General features: G+C 31.2%; 2 protein-coding genes across 2 annotated transcripts in view; one reads left to right on the top strand and one right to left on the bottom strand.

The window, feature by feature from the left end:
- The window catches only part of LOC143230112 (SCY1-like protein 2), a 457,312-nt gene that overhangs the window by 208,067 nt on the left and 234,554 nt on the right, over positions 1-14,691 (bottom strand). The window lies entirely within an intron of this gene.
- The window catches only part of LOC143228453 (SCY1-like protein 2), a 196,509-nt gene that overhangs the window by 15,199 nt on the left and 166,619 nt on the right, over positions 1-14,691 (top strand). The window contains exons 3-6 of the mRNA XM_076459710.1: positions 725-754; positions 3,434-3,610; positions 10,979-11,101; positions 11,532-11,645. Coding sequence (XP_076315825.1) covers positions 725-754; positions 3,434-3,610; positions 10,979-11,101; positions 11,532-11,645 — 444 coding nt within the window. The remainder of the gene's footprint in view (positions 1-724; positions 755-3,433; positions 3,611-10,978; positions 11,102-11,531; positions 11,646-14,691) is intronic.

Genomic DNA, 14,691 nt, shown 5'->3' on the forward strand with positions numbered 1-14,691 from the left:
ACTTCTCTTTAAATGCACAAAAACTAAAGATTGTTGATAATGTTGGGTGTTTTTGTTAATCAAACAGATCTTAACCAATAGGATTACATTAGAATGTTGTTACGTATGATTCAACTTCTCTTAGGATTTATCTGTGTTTAGTTCTAACACATCTTCCTACATATGTATCATAATTATATTACATAAAGGACAAATGATGAAAAACGTTTGTGTGACACTTACGAATATGTCGCTGTAATCTTGCCCTAGATTAAAAAATAAGTTTTATTTTGAACATTTTTAATTTACTAAAAAGTGTTTTCCCTGTTTATAATCCAAACTATTTTTATGTTTTGATTAAACTTTTCGGAGGTCTATGTTATAAAATAAAACTAGCAGCTTCGTTTACGTAGTTTTGTTCGGGTTAGTTTTTTAGGGGTTGTGATATTTACGATGTTATGGTAGAAACTGTCTTTTCTTTTATAAAGTTTTTGTCAAGTAAGTTTATTTAAGAGCCATTCTATCCATGACACTATTTTAAAAAATGTGATTCGTACAAAGTGTTTGTTCCGGTTAGTTTCTTTAGGGTATCTGCTGTAAGTCATCTTATCCCTATATGTAAGAAGTATCTTCTATTATAATTTGTACAGATCAGGTTTTTCATGGATCCTGCCATCCATGCTTTGCAGTACCTTGATGTCATTCAAATGAAGGATACGACACACAAAGCTCATTTCTACCACAGCCTAAAACTATATTGTCGCAAATACCCAGAGTGAGTTTATCTTTTAACATTTTAACTATAACCAAAGTAATTAAATTAACTAAATTCTTAAAACCCTGTGACACAATAAATCGGTTCTATTTTTCAATAAAACAATGTATTTGTCCTGTTTTGTGATATACCAGTAAGTTGAAATATATCAAAGCCTAAACTACGGTAACCCATATTTAACCTATTTTATGGTTATGGTAAACCTTAAACCACTAAACCTTAAATTAAACTTTTGACTGTCTTACCTTTATTTATAAAAAAATACTATAGCTAGTTTCTCTTGCGTTAGTTAACCCAAGTTAACTACAAATTATAACATAAATATTAAATAATTTTCAGAAAACTGTAACACATAACTTTTCAAAATTCTAAGTCGTGCCATCTATCATAAGTTAATAACAATTGAATTAATCTAATTATTAGATTACTTGATATTTATACCAGTCATTATAATCACTAAACCCTGATTTATACCGAGGATTCAATGTGCACCGTTTAAATTTATGACTTAGGTGACTCACAAAAACAAGTTTTAGGTTTCTGTCTGCACTAAAAACAACGTTTCTTTTAGGTTTCTGTCTGCACTGAAAGCAACGTTTCTTTTAGGTTTCTGTCTGCACTAAAAACAACGTTTCTTTTAGGTTTCTGTCTGCAACGTTTCTTTTAGGTTTCTGTCTGCACTAAAACAACGTTTATTTTAGGTTCATGTCAGTAATGCAAACACGACTTGTTTGTTTTACCTTCCTATCGAAACTTAAGAAAATCTATTTTTAGACAACACTAAAAAACAAATAAAGTTTATTTTAGGCTTCTGTGAAAAAATTTAACTTTCATTTACTTTACTATCAAAACTAAAAATAACGTTTTTTTTACTAAAAGTCGGCCAGCATCCCCGTCACAACAACCATGCTCGCCTTTCCAGCCGTGGAGGCGTTATAATGTACGGTCAATCCCATTATTCGTTGGTAAAAGAGTAGCCCAAGAGTTGGCGGTGGGTGGTGATGACTAGCTGCCTTTTCTCTAGTCTTACACTGCTAAATTAGGGACGGCTAGCGCAGATAGCCCTTGTGTAGCTTTGTGCGAAATTCAAAACAAACAAACAATACTATCTAAATACTCAGTAACAACGGTTATTTTCGGCTTCAATGAACACAAAGATCGACTTTTCTTTTCGTTTTCAATATTTCCTGATACGTTTTAATAAACTTCTGACATGAACTGAGAATAGTAGTTTATATTTTCTTAGTTGATAAAAATAATTTCTACAACTTTTGTTAATTTCACGTCAATCATTAAGCACTATTTTATTAAGCGCAGTCTTTCTAAGTTCACACATTTGTTTAACTTCCTGTATTTTAATAAATAGATTTTTCCTACATTTTTCTTACTTGTTGAATATAGTTCCTTCTGTTAGGCGTCCGTCATTCATTATCTGTATTTAAGAACTACAGTGATTTGAACTGTCTAAATATCGTTTCCTTTTCGAGTTCCGTCAGTTTTAGTTTCAGCAGTTTTTTTTGCTGCTCTTTTCTCTTTTCGTTTTCTCTCGTTTATGTTTAGTTTACTCAGTGAACATGTTTCTTAAGTTTATGTTTAGTTTACTCAGTGAACATGTTTTTGAAATTTATGTTTTTTTACTTACTAAACAAGTTCTTTAAGTTTATGTTTCTTTTACTTACTAAACATGTTTTTTAAGTTTATATTTCTTTTACTTACAAAACATGTTTTTAAGTTTATGTTTCTTTTACTTACTAAACATGCTTTTTAAGTTTACATTTCTCTCACTTACTAAACATGTTCTTTAAGTTTATGTTTATTTTACCTAATAAACATGTTTTTAAGTTTATATTTCTCTTACTTACTGAACATGTTCTTTAAGTTTATGTTTCTCTTACTTACTGAACATGTTTTTTAAGTTTATGTTTCTCTTACTTACTAAACATTTTTTTTAAGTTTATGTTTCTCTTACTTACTGAACATGTTCTTTAAGTTTATATTTTTCTTGCTAACTAAACATGTTTTTAAGTTTATGTTTCTCTTACTAAACATGTTTTTTAAGTTTATGTTTCTCTTTCTTACTAAACATGTTTTTAAGTTCATGTTTCTTTTACTTACTAAACAAGTTTTTTAAGTTTATGTTTCTCTTACTAAACATGTTTTTAAGTTTATGTTTCTCTTACTTACTGAACATGTTTTTTAAGTTTATGTTTCTCTTACTAAACATGTTTTTAAGTTTATGTTTCTCTTACTAAACATGTTTTTAAGTTTATGTTTTTTGTGTTTACTAAACTTTATAATTAATAAGATTCAAGGTTGTTTTAGTTCTTTTCCTCAGTGATGTAGTTGTAAGTCAGGAAGCTTTTTCGCTAAATGTTTGGTTTCAGTTCCCGTGGTGGGTAGCTTCCGATAACAAAAAACGTGTCAGATTTCTGTCACTTCTTAAGCTTTATTTTCTATTAGACAATCGACATACACTAAACATATCTTTAGTTTCAGAAGTTATTTGCTGTTGATGTATTTCTAAACTGCTGATATTTAGAAGGTTATAAAATAAAAATACTAATATCTGTTTTCAAAGTTTTGTAAAATACAGTTGACAGATATTTATCATTTTAGAATAAGGTTTCTGTTTATGTTGTGTGATAGTGTTACATTTCTGAAGAATATTTTTACCGTCAGAAACTTTGGTTCCAACACGTATTACCGTCTCTGAAGTCCGAGTTACAGTCTCCGGAAGTGTTATCTGCAGCACTTCAACCTTTGTTGTACATTATAAAGGAGAGCACTCTGGACGAGTACCAAACACTCATCCTGCCAATGTTTCGTAGTGTTTTCAGCATGCCTAAGTCTGTGCAGGTAAACCGCTTTATACTATTCTATATTAAACACGGATAAGACTTAACCCTAATTAAAAGTAAGTATGTGTACTGTAAATACAGATTGGATCTGTTCTTTTCTAAAGTATTTAATTAATAACATTCTTGTGAGGAAAACTTCCTCACTTGATTTGCAAAGTTAAATAGTTATACCGCAAGTTGTATTTGGGAAATTAGTAGAACTTGTAACAATCTTACTGTCTTTGTGGTACCGTGTAACCAACAGTGTCTCTGTGACACAATGTAACCAAGTCCTTATCTCTTTGATAGAGTGAAGCCAAAAATGTTATTGTGTCCTTGGTACCGTATAACAATATTGTTTATCTAAATGACCACAGATTATTTGAAAAGTTAATTCCAGATAAATGTCTGGTAATATTTGTTTTCAATGGTGTTTCAAACGATCTACCAACCAGTAATTATTGGAAGATTTGGTATAATCCCTGGATATAGATAACTCGGAGTGGTTATTCCAAGCTGTTGGTAAGAAAATTTAGAGCCAGATACTGGAGGATTATTTAAAACCAGTTATTAGTTTGTTGGAAGATCTATTTCCTCTGCTAACCACATATTTTAATATGACACCTATTTATTTAAGGTCCATTGTAGTCTAACCTAGACCTGTCATAGCTAGATTCAGCCGAATGCAGCTTACATTCATTCACATCTGATGTCAGATAAAAAAAAATAATGTTTCATCTATCTGCCTCCAAACTCACACTGATCGTGATTTCACAACTAGACGATGCATTTCTAACAATTGTCTCAGCTGATTAAGACCATTTCTTAAATCTTTCACAACTAATTAAGATTGCAGTGCCAAGAGACTTTCCAACAAGTAAAATAAGGTGCCGATAATGTTTAGAGTGTGCATATTCTAGTCTTTCCAGCACACCCACATTCACAGACAATATACTGCACCGAACCTTTCCAATACACCCACATTCATAGACAATATACTGCACCAAACCTTTCCAGCACACCCACATTCATGGACAATATACTGCACCAAACCTTTCTAATACACCCACATTCATAAGCAATATGCTGCACCGAACCTTTCCAATACACCCACATTTATAGACAATATACTGCACCAAACCTTTCCAGCACACCCACATTCACAGACAATATACTGCACCGAAGCTTTCCAATACACTCACGTTCATAGACAATATACTGCACCGGAACCTTTCCAATACACCCACATTTATAGACAATATACTGCACCAACCTTTCCAGCACACCCACATTTATGGACAATATACTGCACCAAACCTTTCCAATACACCCACATTTATGGACAATATACTGCACCAAACCTTTTCCAGCACACCCACATTCACAGACAATATACTGCACCGGACAACCCAATACACTCACATTCATAGACAATATACTGCACCACACCTTTCCAATACACCCACGTTCACAGACAATATACTGCACCAAACCTTTCCAATACACCCACGTTTATGGACAATATACTGCACCAAATCCTTTCCAATACACCCACGTTTATAGACAATATACTGCACCAAACCTTTCCAGCACACCCACATTCACAGACAATATACTGCACCAAACCTTTCCAATACACCCACATTCATAGACAATATACTGCACCAAACCTTTCTAATACACCCACATTCATGGACAATATACTGCACCAAACCTTTCTGGCACACCCACATTCACAGACAATATACTGCACCAAACCTTTCTAATACACCCACGTTCATAAGCAATATACTGCACCAACCTTTTCTGCCCACCCACATTCACAGACAATATACTGCACCAAGCCTTTCCAATACACCCATATTTATAGACAATATACTGCACCTAACCTTTCTAATACACCCACATTCATAGACAATATACTGCACCAAACCTTTCCAGCACACCCACATTCATAGACAATATACTGCACCAAACCTTTCCAGCACACCCACATTCATAGACAATATACTGCACCAAACCTTTCCAGCACACCCACATTCATAGACAATATACTGCAACAAACCTTTCCAGCACACCCACACTCATAGACAATATACAGCACCAAATTTTTCCTCTATAAAACAAGCTATTTACCCGAGCGATTTCGACAAAGTCGTACTATGCTTCATAAGTAACTGGGATCTTATTGTTGGTGTTTATTTACATTACGTACGACAAAAAAACTATGGATTGTTTGCGAGTACGGCGCTAAGCAATAATGTTATCGTTTGTCCCGGTGGTACATCCTAAAACAAAGTTCAACAGTAAATTCTATGTTATTAATCACTGTGATTCCTTTTGTGTTTCTTTATTAAAGCTAAGTGGGCCCGACGTTGCCAGTTTGGTTTGGGGGGCTGGACTCGTAATCTGAGGACTGGAGATTCAAATCCTCATCACACGAAACATGCTCAGTTTTTCAGCGTTGGTAAAACAGTAACCTAAGAGTTGGCGTCAGCTGGTGTTAACTAGCTACTTTCACTCTAGTGTTACGCTGCTAAATTAGAGACGTAGCGCAGATAGCCCTCGTGTAGCTTTATGCGTAATTCAAACACAAACAAATAAATCCAACTAAGTTGTTTTTGTGTCAACGCCTCTGGTGTGACTTTATTCACTTAGTAACTGTAGAGACAATCACTAGATGGTAATAGAAAGCAGTAGAAGTCATCAACACAATTAGAAAGTAGACATTAATTTCAAGTAATAACGGTACTTTATTCCACGTTACCTACCAATCTTTCAACAGATGTGTTAGATTTGTTTTCAACCAATAACATGGTTTTATTGGCCTTTCTCTGATAAAGGGCTACTTGCTGTAAAAGTAAAATAATTATATGGCCTTCGTTCTGATAAAGATAATTTCACCAAAATGTTGAACTGTTAATAGAATCTACCAATAGCTAAACAAATCCTTTGCATTTTAACCCTTTGTAGCGCTACAAGTTAATATATTTGTAGACAAGAAATAATAACAGTAAACATATTTATCAGATAACTAACTCACTGGATCCTCCCCCTGTATAGTTTATATGTTCTGATTGGTCTAAATTATGATATTATTATGGTCTTAATTGATTCGTGTTTTCTTTATTTAAAACGTTTTGAATTTCAAATACCCGTCTTGTTTTTGTATTAATTGGTGTATTCCATGTTAGAACATGTCGTGTAAAGAACTCATTAACCACTCATTCTGTTTATAAAAACCCAATAAACACTAACAGATGTTGGTGGAATTGAAAAAGGAACACTGACGTGGTTTTGTTTTAATAAATGTGTATGTGATCAGACACTGATCCTGTAACCAGTAAGGTCATGGACGTATTTTCAGTTTGGAAATTGAATAATTTAGAAAATAAACTTTAAAAAATATGTGTACATGGAGACCACACACACTCCATCAGTATTGGTCGCGTTACATTTAGTTTGGGTAAGTTAACTAAACTTACTGTATATCTGTAGCAAGTAATAGTTCAACCGAACACTTATTTAAATGTAGTAAGAACGTTTGTTTGTTTGTTTGTTTTAATTTCGCGCAAAGCTACACGAGGGCTATCTGTGCTAGCCGTCCCTAATTTAACAGTGCAAGACTAGAGGGAAGGCAGCTAGTCATCACCACCCACCGTCAACTCTTGGGCTACTCTTTTACAAGCGAACAGTGGGATTTACCGTCACATTATAACGCCTCCACTGCTGAAAGGGCGAGCATGTTTGGTATGACGGGGATTCGAGCCTGCGACCCTCAGATTACGAGTCGAATGTCTTAATAACCTGGACACGCCAGGGGAAGAACGTTTGTATTGGTAGTGTACTCTGGTGGGTGTATTATATATTTATTTAAGTTTGATTTATTTGCAAGAGCAGCTACATTTAAAGACTGAAGGTTAGTGGTTCACTCGCGCTACGTATTTTGATGACGTGGATGCGCTATAAGTATGACAGCCTTGTAACTCAAAGCACGCAAATAACACAACATAGAATGTCGGTTATGTTCCTTAAAACTGGTTGTGATAAAGCACAACTGGGTCTGAAGGGTAAGTGTTAATGGTTAACACTCAGAATTTAGTGTTATAAGCCTTCAAGCTTACCGATGAGACATGATGCTGAGTGATGTATCATTTATGGTTGAACATTAGTTTGTTCCTATATTAACTTATATTTATATTTATTCAAATATTAACTGACTAATATGTAAACATTATGTAATTAACTAGTACTTCCGTGTTTGTTCCAGTTCTGAGTAACAACTGTAGGTAAACAACTTATCAACTGTTTTACTTCCCTTATCTCAAGTTTATGTTAACGTTGTTTGTAAGATACACATATTACAAGAGACCGCTCACGGTAAGCCACTTGTGTCACAAGAGACCGGTCATGGTAAACCTTTCGCATTACAAGAAACCGGTCATGGAAAATCATTCATATCACGAGAGGCCGCTAAACATCAAAGTTCAATACCTGTGGTGTAGCTTTCCGCTTCAACACAAACAAGTGGAATATACGTGTGATGTGTCGCGCGATTTGTGACACATTAACGTTGATAGATTGGAACTCATATAAGTAAAACAGATAAAACAATTAAGTTATGTATAATATAAAGTAATTTCATTAAATCAAATGATAATGTTACTAACTCTATATAACACGACACATTATAGGTAATACCATACATTATACATAATACCATACATTATACATAATACCATACATTATACATAATACCATACGTTATAGATAATACCATACATTATAGATAATGCCATACATTATACATAATACCATGCATTATACATAATACCATACATTATACATAATACCATACATTATAGATAATGCCATACATTATAGATAATATCATACATTATACATAATACCATACATTATAGATAATGCTATACATTATAGATAATGCCATACATTATACATAATACCATACATTATACACAATACCATACATTATAGATAATGCCATACATTATACATAATGCCATACATTATACATAATACCATACATTATAGATAATGCCATACATTATACATAATACCATACATTATAGATAATACCATACATTATAGATAATACCTTACATTATACATAATACCATACATTATACATAATACCATACATTATACATAATACCATACATTATACATAATACCATACTTTATACATAATACCATACATTATAGATAATACCATACATTATAGATAATACCTTACATTATACATAATACCATACATTATACATAATACCATACATTATACATAATACCATACTTTACAGATAATGCTATACATTATACATAATACCATACATTATACATAATACCATACATTATAGATAATACCTTACATTATACATAATACCATACATTATACATAATGCCATACATTATACATAATACCATACATTATAGATAATGCCATACATTATACATAATACCATACATTATAGATAATACCATACATTATAGATAATACCTTACATTATACATAATACCATACATTATACATAATACCATACATTATACATAATACCATACTTTACAGATAATGCTATACATTATACATAATACCATACATTATACATAATACCATACATTATAGATAATGCCATACATTATACATAATGCCATACATTATACATAATACCATACATTATAGATAATGCCATACATTATACATAATATACATACATTATAGATAATACCTTACATTATACATAATACCATACATTATACATAATACCATACATTATACATAATACCATACTTTATAGATAATGCCATACATTATACATAATACCATACATTATAGATAATGCCATACAGTATACATAATACCATACATTATACATAATACCATACATTATACATAAAACCATACATTATAGATAATACCATACATTATACATAATACCATGCATTATACATAATACCATACATTATAGATAATACCATACATTATACACAATACCATGCATTATACACAATACCATGCATTATACATAATACCATACATTATAAATAATGCGATACATTATACATAATGACATACATTATAGATAATACCATACATTATACATAATACCATACATTATAGATAATGCCATACATTATACATAATGCCATACATTATACATAATACCATACATTATAGATAATGCCATACATTATACATAATACCATACATTATACATAATACCATACATTATAGATAATACCTTACATTATACATAATACCATACATTATACATAATGCCATACATTATAGATAATGCCATACATTATACATAATGCCATACATTATACATAATACCATACATTATACATAATACCATACATTATACATAATACCATACATTATACATAATGCCATACATTATACATAATACCATACATTATACATAATACCATACATTATAGATAATGCCATACATTATACATAATACCATACATTATACATAATACCATGCATTATACATAATACCATACATTATGCATAATACCATACATTATAGATAATGCCATACATTATACATAATACCATACATTATACATAATACCATACATTATAGATAATGCCATACATTATACATAATACCATACATTATACATAATACCATACATTATAGATAATGCCATACATTATAGATAATACCATACATTATAGATAATACCATATATTATACATAATACCATACATTATACATAATGCCATACATTATACATAATACCATACATTATACATAATGCCATACATTATACATAATACCATACATTATAGATAATGCCATACATTATACATAATACCATACATTATACATAATACCATACATTATAGATAATGCCATACATTATACATAATACCATACATTATACATAATACCATGCATTATACATAATACCATACACTATAGGTAATACCATACATTATACATAATACCCTACATTATAGATAATGCCATACATTATACATAATACCATACATTATAGATAATACCTTACATTATACATAATACCATACATTATACATAATGCCATACATTATACATAATACCATACATTATACACAATACCTTACATTATACATAATACCATACATTATACATAATGCCATACATTATAGATAATACCATACATTATACATAATACCATACATTATAGATAATGCCATACATTATAGATAATACCATACATTATAGATAATACCATACATTATAGATAATACCACATATTATAAATAAGTATTTCAAAGTTTTAAAAGTGATGGTTTCATAATTAGAATAATTTTTAATTTTGTACAAAATTATTCTATGTTTATCAACGTTTTTCTCTGTATATGAAACAGGCGACAGTAACACTATTGGAAAACCTGGACGTCATTATGAAGAAAACTTCGAAAAGTGACGTAGAAACATGTGTGCTTCAGATGATGTACAACGCTTTCGATTCTGCTACACCTCAGATACAGGTGACACTTTTATAATTTTGGTCATTTAACAGTTATTCTTTGTTTCTATATGTCTGACTTACAGACCACCTTAAGTCAGTTAACGTTCACACTAAGTATACGTTTAAAGAAGGTTAAATTTTATCACTTAATTCAGATATTGTTTGTCTTCTGTATGTTTGTCTGGTGGGTACTTCAAGTATAGATCATATTTTGTCATTTGATACAATGTTTATCTTCTGTGTGTTTGTAGTATAGACCAGATTCTATCAGTTAATACAATGTTTATCTCTGTGTGTTTGTAGTATAGACCATATTCTGTCAGTTAATACAATGTTTATCTCTGTGTGTTTGAAGTATAGACCAAATTCTATCAGTTAATACAATGTTTATCTCTGTGTGTTTGCAGTATAGACCAGATTATAATAGCAGATATAATGTTTGTCATTAGTGTGCAGCTCTTCATGCGGTCACTGAGGTCGCTGACCACCTGGACGAGGCCGCTGTCAGAAAGATGATCTTACCAAGAACTAAACAGGCCTTTGAACAAAACTCTGATGTTAAGGTATGCCACATTAACTGTCCTAAAACAAAACTCTGATGTTAAGGTATGCCACATTAACTGTCCTAAAACAAAACTCTGATGTTAAAGTATGCCACATTAACTGTCCTAAAACAAAACTCTGATGTTAAGGTATGCCATTAACTGTCCTAAAACAAAACTCTAATGTTAAGGTGCCACATTAACTGTTCTAAAATAAAACTCTGATGTTAAGGTATGCCACATTAACTATCCTAAAATAAAATATTCCTGTCTTAAAACTATATTTTATGGGAGTTATTAAGGTTGAGACACTGCAAGTTAAAAAAATACAACAACTCTATTTTTTCATGTGGCTGAGAAACTAGAACAGTTTCCTAATTCTATATTTTTATCTGATAAACTAGCACAGTTTCCTAATTCTATATTTTTATCTCATAAACTAGCACAGTTTCCTAATTCTATATTTTATCTGATAAACTAGCACAGTTTCCTAATTCTATATTTTTATCTGATAAACTAGCACAGTTTCCTAATTCTATATTTTTATCTGATAAACTAGCACAGTTTCCTAATTCTATATACTTCTCTTCTTACACACTATTATCAACAAATGATTAGATCTACATATAATATTTTTACCTATACAATTATCTCTTGTTTAATTAGTCAACATAAAAAAAATTGTTGTTGGCGAAACCTAGGTGTCAAAAATTATTTCGAATCTTCGAAACCTCAGGTTTTTGAGCAGGAATATAAAACTCACCGCTAGCAAACATTCTCCACAAATTTCAATAACATAAACTGAAATGTAATAAACATGTTCGCGAATTAGTGATATCACTTTAAGACACATGGGAACGTAACATATAATAATAGGTAAATTTTATTTATATTGTTGTAACAAAATCTTCGATTTTTATACCGAAATTAAAAAAAAAGAAAAAGCATTATCCTTCTATACAATACCTACACTGATGTTATATTCTGTTCGTTTCTATAGAATTCCTACACTGATGTTATATTCTGTTCGTTTCTATAGAATTCCTACACTGATGTTATATTCTGTTCGTTTCTATACAATACCTACACTGATGTTATATTCTGTTCGTTTCTATACAATATCTACACTGATGTTATATTCTGTTCGTTTCTATACAATATCTACACTGATGTTATATTCTGTTCGTTTCTATACAATACCCACACTGATGTTATATTCTGTTCGTTTATATACAATTCCTACACTGATGTTATATTCTGTTCGTTTCTACACAATTCCTACTCTGATGTTATATTCTGTTCGTTTCTATACAATACCTACACTGATGTTATATTCTGTTCGTTTCTATACAATTCCTACCCTGATGTTATATTCTGTTCGTTTCTATACAATACCTACACTGATGCTATATTCTGTTCGTTTCTATACAGTTCCTACACTGATGTTATATTCTGTTCGTTTCTATACAATACCTACACTGATGTTATATTCTGTTCGTTTCTATAGAATTCCTACACTGATGTTATATTCTGTTCGTTTCTATACAATACCTACTCTGATGTTATATTCTGTTCGTTTCTATACAGTTCCTACACTGATGTTATATTCTGTTCGTTTCTATAGAATTCCTACACTGATGTTATATTCTGTTCGTTTCTATACAATACCCACACTGATGTTATATTCTGTTCGTTTCTATACAATACCCACACTGATGTTATATTCTGTTCGTTTCTATACAATTCCTACACTGATGTTATATTCTGTTCGTTTCTATACAATACCTACACTGATGTTATATTCTGTTCGTTTCTATACAATTCCTACCCTGATGTTATATTCTGTTCGTTTCTATACAATACCTACACTGATGTTATATTCTGTTCGTTTCTATACAATACCTACACTGATGTTATATTCTGTTCGTTTCTATAGAATTCCTACACTGATGTTATATTCTGCTCGTTTCTATACAATACCTACTCTGATGTTATATTCTGTTCGTTTCTATACAGTTCCTACACTGATGTTATATTCTGTTCGTTTCTATAGAATTCCTACACTGATGTTATATTCTGTTCGTTTCTATACAATACCTACACTGATGTTATATTCTGTTCGTTTCTATACAATTCCTACACTGATGTTATATTCTGTTCGTTTCTATACAATACCTACACTGATGTTATATTCTGTTCGTTTCTATACAATACCTACACTGATGTCATATTCTGTTCGTTTCTATACAGTTCCTACACTGATGTTATATTCTGTTCGTTTCTATACAATATCTACACTGATGTTATATTCTGTTCGTTTCTATACAATACCCACACTGATGTTATATTCTGTTCGTTTATATACAATTCCTACACTGATGTTAAATTCTGTTCGTTTCTACACAATTCCTACTCTGATGTTATATTCTGTTCATTTCTATACAATACCTACACTGATGTTATATTCTGTTCGTTTCTATACAATACCTACACTCATGTTATATTCTGTTCGTTTCTATGCAATACCTACACTGATGTTATATTCTGTTCGTTTCTATAGAATTCCTAGACTGATGTTATATTCTGTTCGTTTCTATACAATACCTTCACTGATGTTATATTCTGTTCGTTTCTATACAATATCTACACTGATGTTATATTCTGTTCGTTTCTATACAATATCTACACTGATGTTATATTCTGTTCGTTTCTATACAATACCCACACTGATGTTATATTCTGTTCGTTTATATACAATTCCTACACTGATGTTATATTCTGTTCGTTTCTACACAATTCCTACTCTGATGTTATATTCTGTTCGTTTCTATACAATACCCACCCTGATGTTATATTCTGTTCGTTTCTATACAATACCTACACTGATGTTATATTCTGTTCGTTTCTATACAATTCCTACCCTGATGTTATATTCTGTTCGTTTCTATTCTGTTCGTTTCTATACAATACCTACACTGATGTTATATTCTGTTCGTTTCTATACAGTTCCTACACTGATGTTATATTCTGTTCGTTTCTATACAATACCTACACTGATGTTATATTC

Source organism: Tachypleus tridentatus, chromosome 10, assembly GCF_004210375.1.
Source record: "Tachypleus tridentatus isolate NWPU-2018 chromosome 10, ASM421037v1, whole genome shotgun sequence".
Classification (NCBI taxonomy): Eukaryota; Metazoa; Arthropoda; class Merostomata; order Xiphosura; family Limulidae; genus Tachypleus; species Tachypleus tridentatus.